The 18000-nt window shown below is 40.5% G+C and overlaps 1 protein-coding gene across 3 annotated transcripts in view; it reads right to left on the bottom strand.

Moving 5' to 3' along the window:
- VEPH1 (ventricular zone expressed PH domain containing 1) overlaps nucleotides 1–18000 on the bottom strand; it is a 117997-nt gene that overhangs the window by 34217 nt on the left and 65780 nt on the right. For all 3 annotated transcript variants that reach the window (XM_090052184.1, XM_090052186.1, XM_090052187.1), the window contains exons 8-9: nucleotides 10604–10813; nucleotides 8078–8472 (exon numbers count right to left, since the gene is read on the bottom strand). In XM_090052184.1, the coding sequence (XP_089908310.1) occupies nucleotides 8078–8472; nucleotides 10604–10813 (605 nt within the window). The remainder of the gene's footprint in view (nucleotides 1–8077; nucleotides 8473–10603; nucleotides 10814–18000) is intronic.

Consider the following 18000-nt stretch of genomic DNA (forward strand, 5'->3'; position numbering starts at 1 on the left):
TAAAATTTCCCATTATGAAACAGAAAAGAGCACCTAATTTGCAGTATTTCCAGTATTATCGCACACCTACTCAGGCAGCAAACACAAGTATATTAGTATCACTATATCCTGCAGAGCTAAGGAGTCCATCAACATCTGATGACAAAATTCATGCATGACAAAACCTACTTTGTATATTAGCACTTCCATTTTAAGAATGAACTTTGGATTTAAATCAGCCATAAATAAGATGCCAACTCATATTTTTGGGCATAGCAAAAACATAGATGATCTCTGGAAACACTGGCCCAAATCTATGCAACTTTGTGGTCATGGTGAATTAGAAGAGGCCCATGTGTTCTAAATCAATGCTAAGCTTATGGCATGCTGAAATTTATCAAAAGGGTGCAGAGGCAAACACTGCAGGGGAGCAGTGATCTTTACCATCTATTCTGTCATATGGTAATCATTATCTCTCAGAACAGCATAAAACATAATAACAACCAGATTTAGGTTCAGAGCACTTCACTTGAGGGGGGGGGGGTGTGTGTGTGTGTGTGTGTGTGTGTGTGTGTGTGTTGGTTTTGTTTTGTTTTGGGTTTTTTGGTCATAAATACTCTAAAACTTGTGCTGTTTATATTTTATTCCATAGAGCAACTAAGAATCAGAAATGACTTCTAACTGGCACAGCACATGCAGAACGTTCTAAAGTGTTCCAATTTTTCACTGAATTGCATTGGATTGCTAAACTGATTTTGATGATCACAATAACCAGCTTGATACCTTAGAACTCCCCAAACTCTGTCCATAAAAAAATGCTTAACTCAGGCCAGAGATTGAACATTGTGAAATAGCCTCTCTACACATGCTCTGTCAAATGCATTCTTTCTGAGCAGTCACCTGACATACAAATTGCTGGTAACAATTAGGTTGTGGGTATTAGTGTTGGTACTATTATGCCAATTATCTGAAACAGCAGTTGAGTTAGAAAGAAAACAGGAGCCTCTCTTTAAACAGAAAATTACAATGATGTATCAAGGAGATGTTAAAAGCAACAAAGTTAATGAAAGAAAGGAAAGAATAAAAGGTGGTTTGGAATGTATTGTACCTGATACCACTCAGTCCTAGTCAGTTAGCATACAGACTGATGGATCCTGATCTAAGCTGCAATGCCTATGAAATAAAAAGGTAGAGCATAAACAGGGAGTCAGAATGCAGAGAATCAGATAAAGTGGCTACAAAGCCACCTGGAAAATAGGTTTACAATACAGTTTCTGCTCTACGTTGGTTTGCTCTAGTCCTCAGTAAGTTTGGGCCGCTAGGCCGTGCTGACCAGCGATAATAATTTGCAGTGCTGCAGCAATTTTAGCACTTTCAGAGTGCTTTACTAAATTTTTTATTACTCTTTTTCCCAGACAGGAAAAATAAGACATAAATTTAGAATGTAAGTGACCTTTCAGAGGTCAAACAGTAGGGTCAGTGAGAAAACTGTGAATAGGACATTGGAGCCATAACTATGAATTCTCTGTTTTAAATCACTAGATGCTGAAGTAACTGAGGTGACTGGGAATTTTCACTAACATAAATTTAAACTTAATAAAGGATCAGAGGAGTAACCAGAAAATTACAGATCTTTGAGTCTGACCTTTGTGGTAAGCAAGATCCTTAAAATTACGGTAAGACATAACATCACAAAAGATTTGGCGAAATATGAGCTGATGAAAACTATTTTCCTTAGTTTCAAAAAGGCTAAGCCACATGACAAATATAGGGAAAATTTTAAAGGAAATATTCAGAGGGTAAGAGAGAATGAACTGATGAACATAATATACAGAAATGTCTAAAAGGAATTTAAGGCATGGTAGAAATGTAAGCATGCATAGACGGGTTCAATTTCAATCAGAAAGAAATCAAATACTCAACCCAAATTTAAAACAAACCCAAATGAAATATCTTTTGTGGTTTCAGATGATTTCCCTCTGATCCCTTTTTGTCACCATATCAAAATGAAGTGCTTAGCTCAGCCTTCTACTATCTTGCCCTTAATCATTTTTTCAACATAGCAGGAACTTAACCATCATGTTACACCCTCTTAGATACACTAGCCACCCAGGCAGTTTCATCCCTTCTTCTATTGTAGCATCAGTAGAGCACAATTTGCTGTGAAATCTGAACTTGCCCATGCATAAATACCTCAGATGCACCGCACTCTATAAAGTGTAATAGCGGGGCTTAGAACGTGTGTGTTTCTAAACATATATGGGGAATTATCCTCAGATATTTTCAAACTGATCATCTAAACCACTTGTGCATCTGACTCCATAGCTTTTAAGCTACCAGTGTGTTTTCAACAGTATGAAATCTATGTACAGTATTACAGATTGTGGAATACTGTTTAAGGAGATACTGTAAAACACAGAGATAGAGAAAATACTACTAACTGAGCACATAAATCAATAAGAAGACTGCAAAAAAACATAATGCAAGTATAAATACTGTTCTGAAAAACCTATGAACCAAACTAGAAAAAATATAGTGCTACAGAGCAAAGGAATCCCTTATGTATATACCTGTATTTATTCAATGGTAGGTACATATATCAATTTATTCATGCCTGGATACTATAGGAAATACAACAATCCCAGAATATCATCAGTCACTACCAACACCTTTGCTAGGAAGAGTAGCATAAGAAAGGAACACAGGCCACACTCTCTTACCTTAGGGTTTGGCTAATCTTACTCCACTAACTTTAATGGAGTTATTCCCCATTTCACACGCATGGAAAGAACAGGTTCACCTCAAACTCACTACAGAAGACATGATTCAGAGGAGTCATGATCTCCATTTTCAGGTGCTTCTAAGGGTTGGCAAACATACTTTTTTTCTAAATGCTTAAACTTCTTAACTAATATGATATAATTTGATACTTGGATTCATTTGTGAAACTCACATTAAAGAACATAAGACCTGTGATTAATGATCTAATGCAGTGATTCTCAACCAGGGTGCCATGAGACCTTTTTAAAGGTGCCACACCATGCCGTGTAAAATAATACTGTTTTAAACCCAGATCTTTTAAATAGGAATCCATGGTGCCAAAATTGTTGTGGTCTTTCTGATTTCTCTGAAACAGAAGAATTGCTTTATTATTTTTCTGTAGTCAAGAAACACATAAAAGCTGAGAGCTACTATTTTCTGAGAGGTGCCTTGAATCTAATGAGGGGTGCCTTGAGTCTAAAAAAGGTTGAGAATCATTGGTCTAATCCATCCCCTGTAACATTCTCCCTGCCATCAACCATCATTGGCTTAGAGATGTCAGAGGATATATCCCTGACTGTTCCATTTAATAGTTATCAATGGACCTATCATCCATGAATTTGTCTGATACTTTTTTGAAACTGATTTTAAATAAATAAAAGACAAATGAATAAACAACTAGAAAAAGCTCATATTTGTAAAACTTATAGCTGTATCTGAATGATTTAGGACTCAGATACAGATTAAAAACTAAGGAAAAAGTCAGGGGAAATGAGAATTAAAGTAAAGCTTTTTCATACAGTGGATGAACTTGTAGAACACCTGGGGCAGCACCAGAGGCACATCTCAAGTAGCCATAGTCAACAAGGCTATTGACAGTAATATTCAGAACTGCAGACAAGAAAATTTGCTTCTAAATCTTCAAGAAACCTGGTCTGCTGCCAGAGAAGTGATGAATTAGATAGGGTTACCATATTTCTAGTATCAAAAAGGAGGACACCGGGGGTGGGGCACATGATTGTTGGGGAGAGCAGTGATATGCCAGTGCCCTGCCCTGCCCCTGCCCCTCAAGCCATAGCCCTTTCAGCCCTGCCAGTGCCCCTTACTCCTGTCCAACAGCCCCCCACTCCTCCCAGCCCTGCCGCATCTCCCAGCTGCCCCACCGCTGCAAGCAAAAGCAAGGGCACTGGTTTCAGTTCTGCCTGCCAGGCCCTGCAACTCCCTGCTGTCCCTGAAGGCCCATCCCCCCCATCCCCCCTTTCCCTTCCCCCACTGGAGGGGCAGGCACCTCCCCCACCTCCTCTGCCCCACTGCAGCCCCAATATCTGGACAGCTTCTCCCAGCACCAGCACATACCTGCTCCCCTTACACACCCACACCCCCTCCACACATCCCTGCTCTTGCCCCACACACACAGCCCCCTGACCATCCCCAAGCCCTAGCCCTCCAACCCCTGCTCCCCACAGACTTACCTACATGGAGCTGGGACTGATCTCACCATCCTGCCTGGCTGCATGCTGACCACGTATGTATGCGTGCGCAGATGCACGTGAAGCCCCCTACCTCCAATCGCCCTCCTCGCATTCCCCCCAGCCCCAAGCAGTTTCTTGCTAGGGTAGACCCAGAAGTGCTAGGAAAAACTTTGATGCTGAGCAGGACAAAATCCCAGACATTTGTTGATATTTAAAAAAAGCGCCTGAACGGAGATGGAAGGACCCAACAAGAGGAAATGTCTGGGAAAACCCATATTAGGGCTAGGGAGGGGTCAGGTTCAGTTTGTGGCAAATGTAGTAAGGGACATACAGGAATAAAGGCATGCTGGACCAACTCCAATTGCTGAAGTTCAGTACATGTCCTTTAGTCCTATGAGCACCTGCTGTCATGGCTGCTTCTCATTCTATCAAATGAGGTATTTCCTACTTCTTCCCTCATCGGCTTTCCCCTTTCTCTCCTCTCCTTCCTACTCTTTCTGCTTTCCAGTGAATCATGAACGCCTTTGCAGTGACAACTACGGGTGCATCAGACTTTCACAGCACCAGGTCTATATTCATGCAGTTTACACAAGAAATTGGAGTAAATAACTCAGGGTGAGGGGAGAGAGGGATTGGAAAGGTCTGGTGGGGTGGCAGGGGGTAGGGTTGGCAGGTCTGTGGCAAGGTTTTCTGTCTGGGTGTGAGGGGATCAAGGAGCTAAAAATACCCCAGTCAGGGTGGGAGGTCAGAAGTGAGGGACAGGGAGAGGGGAGGGCATAAAAAGAGCACAGCCCTGGAGCCGGGGCTGGGCTTTCCCAGACCCAGGGCTGCTCTCCAAAAATAGGCTTTCAATAGATCAGGTTAACCTATCAGGCATACTATTTTTTTGTCTTATTTAACCTCTCTGAATGCCTACACAGATGGGAATTTACCCCTAGTTAGGTCAACCTAAACAGAACGCCTGTATGTATCTTATGACATCTCACTATTGATTTCATGGTCCATTCAGCAAAGACTTAATAAGCCAATATAACATTAACTAGCTATATTTTAAATGAATCGGAATGTTTTATAAACAACTTAAAAAGGTATAAAAAGATACATTTAAATAAATTCCAGGTTTACATTCAGAAGGCATATAGGTCAAATAACTGCCAGCTTTGTGATTGCGTGGTTTATGCAATATCTGAAATATGAACAAACCATCCTCAGGGTAATGAGTATGAATACATTTCTGTGAATGTTTTTAGACTGAATCACATAAATCTTCTACTCTACACATGTGTCTTCCCTTCAAGGAATTTCCTCAAGAATGCTGGCTGAGGATTTTCCAGGAAATTACAAGAGTTTGAATGAACTCTAAAGAAAAAAATCACATGCTTAGAATATCATCATAATAGGAATTTCTGTTTCTTGGCACTAAGGTGGCATTGAACAATACATTTAAAAATATTTGCTATATTGAAAAGGACAGATTCATTCAGTTTTTCAGGCAAACCCACCAGTATGTATTAATTCTCAAACCCCAGTGCAATTTACTGAAGCAACAAGTCATATCAACATCTTTGACAACAAGAGGACCAACAGAAAAGCTGACCTTTGAGATATTTTCCTCCAATTTCTGCAAAAACAAACTATGAAAACATATTTTTTGCAAGAGAAAACTACTTTTCAACTCTGTGGCCACTAAATGAATTAACAGCTAAAAAAATACCTTCTGCTCCTGCAGGCCAGATGAGTGGCATGGGGTTGGTCTGTGGACCAGATACTGTGCAGGGTTGGCATACAGGGCCATTCCATGGACCTCATCCTGCACACCTGGATCTGGCCACACACTGGCCCAGTGCCATATTGGCCTCCTGCTGCTTGATCACCTGGATCCAGCCCTGCACTGGCATGATCTGACATGAAGAGCTGCATTATCTAATCTGCAGGGATCCCCAAGGGTCTGGAAATTTGGCAGCAGGCAAATGGTAATTAACTCCCCTGCTGCCAAATTTCTGGACCTTTGAAGAACCCTGCAGGCCACATGACATGTCTCTGCAGGCTGGATCTGACATGCAAGCTAGGGACTGGACATCTCTGTTGTAAAAGGACAACTGTCAACAGGAAAGACCTTTTTCATATCTTGCTATGGCACAATATTTAAGTGATCAGATTATTAGACTTATTCATGTCACAAATTCAGCTGTTTTCTGCTCAGCATGGGCTTCTTAATCACAGAGGGGCAAATTATGGAATACAAGAAGTAATTAGAGGTAGGCATACTCCCACTGAAATCAGTTTGGCAGGCTGTTACAGATTCCTTGGAAATCAGTGACAGTAATCATGTAAGTAATTGCTCTTCAGAGGGCACATCTACACGAGATTATACATCACCGTAGCAATGAGCTTTAGTGACTAGCTTGTTGCTACGGCAACATAGCATCGGTGGGCACTAGCTGTGATGACAACACTACTGTACAGTAATAATGAGCTAGTGCACAGTAGCGCGTTGATACTGTGCAGGAGGTTAAGAAATGACCCTTGTGCTGCCAGGACTGTGCAGTACCAGTAGCAGTACTGCACAATCATTTAGTACTTGCTAAGGCAAGTATTAAAGCAAGTACTAAATGATTGGGCACTGCCAACTGTGCAGTGGGGTGCATGTGTAGATGCGCCCAGTGAGAATAAAAGGTTTAGAATCTGGCTTTTAAAAATTTAAACTTGCAAAGGAGTATTAGAGTGAGGCCAGTGCTGCTGTATGCTGAGGGCCTTCACAGCAACCTCACAGGACAACATTGTCAAGTATTTGCAAATAAATAGCTATTGACATAAAATGAAGATGCCAGGAATCATGATACAGCATGAGGAAAAGATAATTAGGGTCCCAAGTAAGCTCAGTGAAGTCACTGGGAGTCATTCATTGAATCAGGATGTAGCACTTTGGAACACAATGATCTTGTGATTCTGGTTCTGATTTTTTGGTTTGTTTCATATAATAACAGAGATTTCGTCAGTTTTTATGAATAAGAAAGGAGAATTAGACTTTCTGTACCATCTCCAGCATGTGTTGTGTAACCATGTATGAATGAGTCTCTCTGTTGTCAGCACAGAGCAGTGGTCTCCAAATTTTTTTGATCACGTACCCCTATCAGTTAAAAATTTTTGAGCACGCACCCCCAATATATGTATATTTATTGGGGCCGCCACTGAGGGTGCCACTGTCAACCCCTCCACATTGTGGAACTCCCAATCTTCCCTTAGGATACCTCGCGTACTGTACGTGACATGTGACCGTCTGACATACAGACCGAGTGAGGGCACCAGTGTCAGTCCGTATATTAAATATTAGTAAAGCTTAATTTCTTTCTTATTTTTTTAGATAAAAAATAAATATAAATAGAATTTCTAATATTTTCTTCCTGCACCCCAAAGGATCATCTTGCGCACCCCACTTTGGAGACCACTGGCTTAGAGAACATGAGTTGTTACAGGCCCTATGCATCGTCTTCTAGCTCATTATATCAAACAGTAGCAGTGTGTGTATTTTGTTCTAGGGGACCATGGTTTGATCCCCTGCCTGATTTCTGCCAGAGGGCAGTGATCATCATATTCACAGATCCTTTCACTTCAGAATGAGGATGGGGTATGCAAAAACCATGAACGTGGGACAGAATGTAGTGAACTGCTAAAGGGAACAATTCAGAGCTATTAAGAATTCAAAATGCTGTAGTTTGTAATGACACTGTTTTGTAAGATATGTATCACCCCATATAAAAGCTGATGTCAAGAGGACCGTGGCTGACAGTCTGCATGTTCACTGACATATTTTTTTAACTTGTTCTTTTAAGGGTCCCATCATTTGAAAGGTTCAGGCCTCTTACCTTCAATAACACACTGATCTGGGATAGGAATTTTCTTCCCAATCTCCACAAGATATGCCTTCACTTTACTAAGATTTTCCTTTAAATGCATATAGAGTTTATCCTGGTATTCCTCAGAATTTTTTACCGTCTCTGTACTTCTTTCATGGCTAGTTTCTTTAAGAGATTCTGGTAAATTTTCTGATTCTGGGTATTTGATAGTTGGATGCAAAATGAAAGAATTGTCTGGCTGTGCTTCTTCAGTGTCTATACTAAAAGGTGACTTGTCATTTTCTTGATTCAGATAGATTTCAGTGAACGAGATGCCAGATGTCATGTCTCCATTTTCTATATCTTGCCCACTGTCAGAATTTGTCACCTTTGTGCGGATAACATGCAAAGCTAGACTTTTGGACCTGCATTGCAAATGAAGGAAAAAACACACAGGTTGGGACAGAGGCAAGGTGAACTGCAACATGTTGAACAATCATACCAAAAGGTCCTTTGATTAAATTATTCTGCTCTCCAATACATATGTGTAGCTGCTCCAGGCTGAGAGAGAGCAGAATGTGGGCCTACAAATCCAGCTGGAGGGCAAATACAACTACAAATAACTTTATTGCCTTTTAGGAGCATATACTCAGAACTCAGATCAAGTCACAGCTGAAGTTAAACTAACTAATACAGTGCCCATGTATATCACAAATGCATATACCACTACACATGTATAGTAGAGCCTGTAGTACCATATTTATACTGGACTAAGTTAGCACCTGAGGGTACCTATACAAATTCCTGGAGAGCTGCTCTAATTAAAACACCACAGCATAAAGTGTATTAAGCCCCTGTGCATTTAAAAATGTCTGTGGGACACTTTAACTAAAGCTCATTTGACAAGCTTTAGTTAAAACACCCCAGAAGACATTTTTAAACCCACAGGGGCTGATACACTTGACACTGCAGTGATGATAAAGCATTCTAATTAGAGCACAGAGCAGACTCAATTAATCAAAACTGCTCTGATGTGCTCTAATTAGAACATATCAGAGCATATGTATAAGCACCCTAAGTTCACAGTCCATCAGTTTTGTCTTAAAATAACTCCATCCACCAATGGTTCATCCAAACCCAGATCGCCTCTCAAAGTCCTTTTGTTGTGCCTCCTGCAACTGCAAGATCCAAGATTTAAGACCTGATTCTCCACTCCCTTGCACTTTGTGTAGCCATTTACACCTTTGTATACTGTTTGTAACATGGTGAATGGGGAACTCTAATCTGGGTGTATTTCATACTAATTTTGCACATACCCAAATGACTACCTAAGATGCAAGGCAAAAAAGTATCAGCCCCTCAAAAGACACCTTCCTCACCACTTGTTGCCTACCATGCCTACTACTTAAGGAACTTTACTCTCCCAAAGGGAGTTAGGATCACAGGATCATAGGAAAATAGGGCTGGAATGGACCTCATGAGTTTGTCTAGTGCAGTCTCTTGGCCAAGGCTGCTCAAAGCATGACTAGACCACCCCAGCCAAATGTCTGTCCAATCTGGTCTTGAAAACTTCCAAGGATGGAGATTCCACTATTTCTCTGGATAGCCTTTTCCAAAGATTGACTACCCTCATAGTCAGAAAGTTCCTCCTAATTTCTAACTTAAATCTGTGCTGCTGAACCTTGACGACATTGCTTCTAGTCCTGTCTCCTACTGTTATAGAGAAAAGCCCATCTCCATCCTCTTTGTAATTGCCCTTCAGGTATCTGGAGACTTATTTATCCCTCCTCAGTCTTCTCTTCCTCAGGATCAATAACGCTAGGTTTTTTTAGCCTTTCCTCATAAGTCATAGTTCTGAGGCCTCTAATCTTTGCTGTTGCTCTCCATTGGACTCTTCCCAAACTTCCACATCCTTCTTGAAGTGTGAGGCCCAAACTAGACACAGTACTCCAGATGAAGCCTCACCAGTGCTGAGAAACAGGAGGAATGAGAATAGGAAACTGAAATGGTCTATGTGTGTTTAGAGAAAACCAGGGGAGAAAGGGTACATTGTGGGAAGAAATGTCTCAATTCTTCAGTGGCTCATGTTTTGGCCAAAGAATACTGTCAGTATAAAATATCCTATTCCACCCATGCAGTACTTGAACATGAAAAATAAAACTTATAGTAGAATTGCTGGGGAAACTTTGCAGCTGCAACTTGTTTGAACTGGTTCTTGTCCCACCATAAATCTAGTCAGAGTCAAATTTAGCTTGATACAGCAATAAACCATTATCAGAGTTTTTATTAGTAACACCCAAAAGAGGTCTCTGAATCCTCATTTCTAGAGTTTTCTATACACAAACATTTTCCTCCAGCTTCTCTGCCAGGGCTCAAGACAGACTGAATAAATAATCCAAAACCTCTTATCTCACTTTAAGATATAGGACCTGCCTAGATTTAGATTCACAGTGCTCTCTGGTATTATACAACTGGACCTTTCCCCCTAATTAGTGAATAAAGCTTCGCTGTAAAACATATACATGAAAACCAATCATGTATTCTATAGAACCATACCTATTAAATCGCATTTCCTTCCTTTCTTCTTTAGAAAACTGGCCAACACTGTATCTGCGCACAGAGCCAGGAGTATTATTGTCGATACTTATTTTTTCTTCGAAAGCCTGTATTTTAACTTGAAGCTTTTCATTCTCTTCATTTCCATTCATAACAGGTTTTAAATCATCCAATTGAACAGAAGATTCTGTATCAGCATAATTTTCTATCCTAAAGAAGCAAAGACCAGCGTTTTGAAGGTTGTCATGCTTTGCCTGCAGTGACACTGACACAGATTCTCTTTCTTTGAACCACATAACATATCTGGTAAAACATTATGTTTCAGTAAAGATTTCCTTATAGCTTAATTAATCATTTTCACAAGCAAGTTTTAACTCAGCATCTAGCAGTAAGTCAAAAGGATCTTGAACATCTACTGACAACAATGGTTTAGAAGTAGCATGTGATATATCTGCAAAGATAAAACAACTCCTCCAGCTGATATGTCCCAACTGCATTCCCATCAGAAAACCTCTCAGGGAACAACTTTCTCAGTTAAACTTAGACCAGTCTTAAAAGCCTTCTAAGCAGACATTTATTATAGTACAGTACAATACCTATAAAGCAGCAATAGAACTAACAGTGGAACACATGAAAGTTTATGATTTTATAAATTTCATGGAAGTATGTACACTTTCTCCTGAATAATTGTACTCTGAATTTGAAAAAAAAAAACTTTCAAAACTCAGCACTTGAGAAGAAATAGGCTCAGGGAAAATTAGAAGAGATAACTAAGAATTCTTCAAATGGGCTTATTCAGAAGTTTATGCAACTCAGATTTGACGTAACAGTTCAGAATGGTTTGAAGTTTGCACTATACTTACAACTTTCAGATTTTAAAAGTGGAAATCTCAAGCAACTAGGTTTTAAAACACAAGTTAAAGAGAAGCTTTAAAAATAACAGAATATGATTCTCTTTCAGGCCCACAAGTGAAACATCATAGAGTTCACATCACTGGTGAAAATGATTATCCCAATGATTACAGTGTTACACTGCTAGTGACAAACTCTCTCTTCAGTTAATTTCAATGGATTCCCATAGGTATTGCTGAAAGTAGAATGATTTGCATCAACCTAAAATGCCTGGCATGGAAGGTACTCTTTGGAGATGAGTTATGGATCAAGGTTAGAATTAATTCAGTGTCTACAACTGAAGGAAGTGATTATTCCCCTCTCATATTAATGAGAGGCACAAAGAACCTGCAGCTGTTATTCAAGCTCATGGGCTAGTATAGTAACCATGGAGAGACTATATGCTCTCCAAGAGCTTTTCCAGCAGTTGGGGGATGATATGCATGAATCAACTGAGATCCTGGCATAAGGTCTTATTACTTACACCAGTTTTTCAAGCTTGAGATTCAAACCCCATAATCCATGTTTAGGCTCCTCAACTACTAAGCCTAATTGTCAAAGATGCTGGCTGCCCAGAGTCCCTCTGTCTGTAGTAGACTACTTCATGAGAGGGGATTTAATAGCAGCCTTCAGCTACCTGAAAGGGGATTCAAAAGAGTATGGAGCCAGACTGTTCTCAGTGTTGGCAGATGACAGAACAAGGAGCAACAGTCTCAAGTTGCAGCAAGGGAAGTTTAGGTTAGATATTAGGAGGAATTTTCTCACTACAAAGTAGTAAAACACTAGAACAGGTTACCCAGAGAGGTGGTGGAACTTCCATCTTTGGGAGTTTTCAAAATTAGGCTAGACAAAGCTTTGGCTGGGATGATCTAGTTGGGGATGGTCCTGCTTTGAGCAGGGGGTTGGACTAGATGACCTCCTGAAGTCCCTTCCAACCCTCATTGTCTATGATTCTATGATTATATTAAGGACACCGAAACTAACCAATGTGATGTTCAGGAAGACTAGTAAATATAGAAGAAGACCAGCATGGCTTAGCAGAAAACACTTCAATGACCTAAAACACTAAAAAGAAAGCTGGTAAGAAGTGGAAACTTGGACAAATGACTAGGGAAGAGAATAAGCGTAGTGCTCCAGCTTGCTGGGATGAAATTGGGAAGACCAAAGTGCAATTGGAATTGCACAAGGGACATGGAGGGTAACAAGAAGGGTTTCTACAAGTATGTCAGCAACAGGAGGAAGATCAGAGAAAGTGTGGGTCCCTAAATGTTTGGGGGACAGGGCGCAATCTAGTGAGAGATGATGCGGAAAAGGCAGAAGTATTCAATGCCTTTTTTACCTCAGGTTTTACAGGCAAGGTTAGCTTCCAGACTACTGCTGTTGGCAACACAGTTTGTGGAGGAGGGATGCATCTTACCATGGCAAAAGAACAGGTTAGGGAAGTATACAAGTCCACGGGCTGGATGTGATGCACTCAAATGTACTGAAGAAGTTGGCCGATATGATTATAGAGCCACCCTCCATTATCTCTGAAAACTCATGGAGATCTGGAGAGGTCCTGCATGACTGGAAAAGGGCAAATATAGTGCTCATCTTTAAAAAAGGGAAAAAGGAGGATCGGGGGAACTACAGACTGGTCAGCCTCACCTTAATCCCTGGAAAAATCATGGAGCAGGTCCCAAAGGAATCCATTTCTAAGAACCTGGAGGAACAGGAGGTGATTAGGAATAGTCAGCATGGATTCACCAAGGACAAATCATGCCTGACCAACCTGACTGCCTTCTCTGATGAGGTGACCAGCTTTGTGGATGCGGGAAGAGCAGTGGATGTGGTATACCTTGACTTTAGCAAGGCTTTTGATACATCTCCCACAACATTCTCACAAGCAAGATAAGGAAGTATTGGTTGGATGAATGGACTGTAAGGTGGATAAAAAACTGGCTGTATTGTCAGGTTCAAAGGGTAGTCATTAACGGCTCTATGTCTAGTTGGCAGCTGGTATCAAGTGGAGTGCCCCAGGGGTCGGTCCTAGGGCCAGTTTTGTTCAATATCTTCATCAACAGTCTAAAAGATGTGATGGCATGCATCCTCAGCAACTTTGCAAATGACAACAAGCTGGGGGTAATAGTAGATATTATTGCTGAAGGGTAAGGCTAGGATTCAGAGACCTCAACAAGTTGGAGGATTAGACCAAAAGGAATCTCATTAAGTTCAATATGGACAAGTGCAAATTCCTGCACTTAGGACAAAATGATCCCATACACTAGTACAGACTCTGAATTGATTGGCTAAGCAGCAGCTCTTCAGAAAAGGACCTGAGGGTTACAATGTACAATATGAGTCGACAAGTGTGCCCTCATTGCAAAGATTAACACCATACTGGGCTGCATTAGTAGAAGTGTTGCCAGCAGGCTCAAGAAAGTGATTATTCCCCTCTAGCCAGCACTAATAAGGCCAGATCCAGAGTACTGTGTCCAGTTTTGGGGCTCCCACTACAGGGGGTGGACAAATTGGAGACAGTCCGATGGAGAACAATGAAAATGGTTAGACTGGGGACTGAAAAGGACTTCTGAGGAGAGGTTGAGAGAACTTGACTTATTTAGTCTGGAGAACAGAAGACTGAGGGGGGATTAAATAACAGCCTTCAACTACCTGAAGGGTAGAATAAGATGCAGCTAGACTGTCCTTAGTGGTGGCAGATAACAGAAAAAGGAGACACGGTCTCAAGTTGCAGTAAGGGAAGTTTAAGTTTCATAGATTCATTGTTGTTAATGGACTTCAATAGATCATTGAGTCTGACCCCCTGCCCTAGGCAGGAAAGAGCACTAGGGTCATATGACCCCAGCTAGGAGCTCGTCCAGTCTCCTCTTAAAGACCCCCAAGGTAGGGGAGAGCACCACCTCCCTTGGAAACCCATTCCAGATTCTGGCAACCCTTACCATAAAGTTCCTTCTGATGTCCAAACTAAATCTGCTCTCTGTCACTTTGTGGCCGTTGTTCCTGGTTATTCCAAGGGGTGCCCTGGTAAACAGAGCATCTCCTATTTCTTGCTGCCCCACCCCCTGATGAATTTGTAAATGGCCATAAGATCTATTCTCAGTCTTCTCTTGCGGAGACTGAAGAGATCCAGGTCCCTCAGTCTGTCCTTGTAGGGCTTGACCTGCAGGCCCCTAGCCATATGAGTGGCCCTCCTCTGGACCCTCTCAACATTATCCACATCCCTCTTGAGGTGCAGCGCCCAGAACTGGACGCAGTACTCCAGCTGCAGCCTGACCAGTGCCACATAGAGGGGAAGTACCACCTCCCTGAACCTGTTTGTGACATGATAGAGTGCAGTTAGCTTTACTGATTACTTCGTCACATTGACGGCTCATATTCATCTTGGAGTCAACTATGACGCCGAGATCCCTTTCTACCAATGTGATGCTGAGAAGGTCATCCCCTAGCCTATGGGTGTGTTAGTGACTCCTTTTCCCTAGATACAGCACTTTGCACTTGTCTTTGTTGAACTGCATCCTATTCTTTTCTGCCCACTTTTCCAACCTGTCCAGGTCTGCCTGGATTCAATCCCTTCCCACTAGAGTGCTTACTTTACTCCATAATGTTGTGTCATCCACAAATTTGGACAGAGTGCTCTCCACACCCTCATCCAAGTCACTGATGAAAACACTGAATAGCACAGGTCCAAGGACCAAGCCTTGGGGGACCCCACTGCCCACATTTTTCCAGGTCAATACCAAGATAGATTTTAGGAAAAACTTTCTCAGGAGGAGGGCAGTAAAGCACTGGAACAAGCTACCCAGAGAGCTTGTAGAATCTCCATGCTTATAGATTTTAAGACCCAGACAGACAAAGCCTTGGCTGGGATGATATAGTTGGGGGTGGTCCTGCTTTGTGCAGGGGGTTGGATTAGCTGACCTGCTGAGGTCCATTCTAAACCCTAATTTTCTATTATTCTAATTACTGCACTTTGCAGGAACAAAACCTATTTATGCCATGGTGAATGTAGTTTATGTGTAATATTATAGAACAAGACTTTAGATAGCAACTGTGGGATTCACAAGTAGTTATCAGAACTCCTATCCCATTTCTTTAAAACACAAAACTATTTCAACTATTTTTACTGATCCATTTATTTCCTTTATTTTTTAAGTTAGCATCTGAATAGATAAAATATTAAATGCTAGAAAACCTACATTCATGGAATGTAATACACAAGAGTTGTAATGTACTATTATTAAAAGACATCAAAGATTTCCTAATCCATACTCCCTACTGGAAGGCCTATTAAAACATATAAATATGGCATATATTCAATTATGGAAATAAAACGTTTTAAGAAACAGTTAAAGATACTGCATCACAAAATGTACTTTTCATTTGTTTTCATAAAGGATATTTGGGGAGAGTTTTTTTGTTTCTTGTACTTATTCAGACCATTGCTCATAATGTATTAGTAAATTCTGTGGGGAACATTTTGTAAAAGTAATGAAATCATAGTAATAAGAACATTTCACATCACCTTTACTTTGCAAAAATGCAGGACTTAATAATACTTTCATTTAATGTTATTCTCTAATGTTTCTATCAAAAGTGTGTCTAGGACTGTGGAACCTATGTGCTAATAAAATTATATATAGCACAACCTCAGATTTTGGAGGGGGGATTGGCTGGAGCAATTAGTTTTATGGATTAGATACATTTGCACTAACAAAACTCCATGGCATTCTGAAATATTAGCATATTTTTAGTGAAACAAATCCTGTTTCTTTTCACCCTTCTGTTTTGGAGCTTGATCGGGAACCTACTGAACTCAATAGGAATTCAATGGGGCTTTTGATCAGGCTCCTGAGCAAAATGTTATAACAGTGTGTTTCTTTTAGGGAGGCATTTTTGTTTTATTTGTCATATTTAATGCAACAGTAACTTTATTAAGAACGTGGTTCATTATAACTCAGCAGCCCACAAAAATAACAACTTGGTTTATACCTAGTGCGTCAACCCTTACTGGGACCCTGGGATTTGAGCAGAACCGCTCTCAGCTGCATAACTAAAACAAAAATCATCTCTTAAGGCCTCATTATCTCTCATTTGTGCAAGTTCAATGTGACCTTTAGGCATAAAGCAATTCCAGTAAGCAGGAAAGATGCAACTAGTATTAAAGGCTCAACTGAGCCTACATACTGTGCCTGAGTGGAACACTGGCAAGCTTTTCTCCTGGCTCCTCCACTCAAACAATAAAATAAACAACTTCTTGAAATCTTGATGCAATGTATTAAACAAATTACTGAGACTGCCCAAATTAGAGGTAGGCCTGAATATGGACTGTACTATTTTCAGAAGACAAAGAATATAGACCCATGTAATGGAAGAGTTTTCAGGAAGCCTTTGATGGCACCATGTTGCTTGTTACTGATCTGTTCTTCAGCACCCTCTTCTCTATAGCCAGGTGCTTAGCATGTCACAGAACCCAATGAAATACATTTCTAAAGTGCACCAAAGGTGGAATTATTTTAATGTATGCAGGGCCAGCCTCTTTTTGCTGCCATGGCAAAAAATTGAGAAAAGTACCTCCTACTTCCCAGAGCCACCAAACTGAAAACATAATTGCTTCCAGAACAAGAGGCAACTGTAGAACCTTTAAAGGCAAGTGGTGTGAAAGTATAGGTAAGTATCAGGGCAATATTCAAGAATGAGGTATCAAATTTTGTTTGAGTCTTCATAGCTAAAGCTTATGATCACACTTCCACCTTCTAGGTAGCTTTGTGGATTTAGAAGCACTGCCTTCAGTAATTGGGCAGGCATAATATGCTCATAAGGATTTAAACCATCCTGAATAGGCTGTGAGCTGCCCTAGAACAAGTGCAGCTGTACATTGTCAGGGAACTACCAAACCTGATTGTTACAAAAGCATGTGTTTTATCTAGTTACATTTCTTGAGGACCTAGTAGCTTCCAAAGTAGATAGCAACATCACCCCATAGTTGCATATCAGCATATAAATTTCCTTGCTACTATTACAACCCCTTATGCCATTACAAATGTTGCCTCAAAGAGGGACATATGGTATAGAAAATGAAAGACATGTGAATTGTAAATGATGTCTAATGCCAGGCATAACTTCTCTTTAAATAGCAAAGATAATTTCATCCAGCCACTATGTAAAAATAAATAACAAAGGAAACATTCTGGAAATCAGGCTTACTTTTTGTTCTCGGGAATGGTGGTTAGGAAGCTGTGTTTTCTTTTTTTTAAAACTTGGCCATGCTTGTCTTCTATGTAGACATTTGAATTCTGTACTTGTTCTTAAAAGTTATCTCAGTGCTTGAATAACTCACAGCTTTGTGATACTTGGGGGCAACACTAACAGAGCATCATATGGTTTGAATTATTCTTTCCATCTAATGCATGTAAAATTCCCTATGTTAAATGATTCCAAGCCAACAATTACTTTGAAGAAATCAGTTTCTTCTTATGTAAACACATGATTCCAAAGGAACAGAATCC

This window comes from Crocodylus siamensis, chromosome 6 (genome assembly GCF_052110815.1).
Source record: "Crocodylus siamensis isolate JL-2025a chromosome 6, ASM5211081v1, whole genome shotgun sequence".
NCBI classification, from domain to species: Eukaryota; Metazoa; Chordata; order Crocodylia; family Crocodylidae; genus Crocodylus; species Crocodylus siamensis.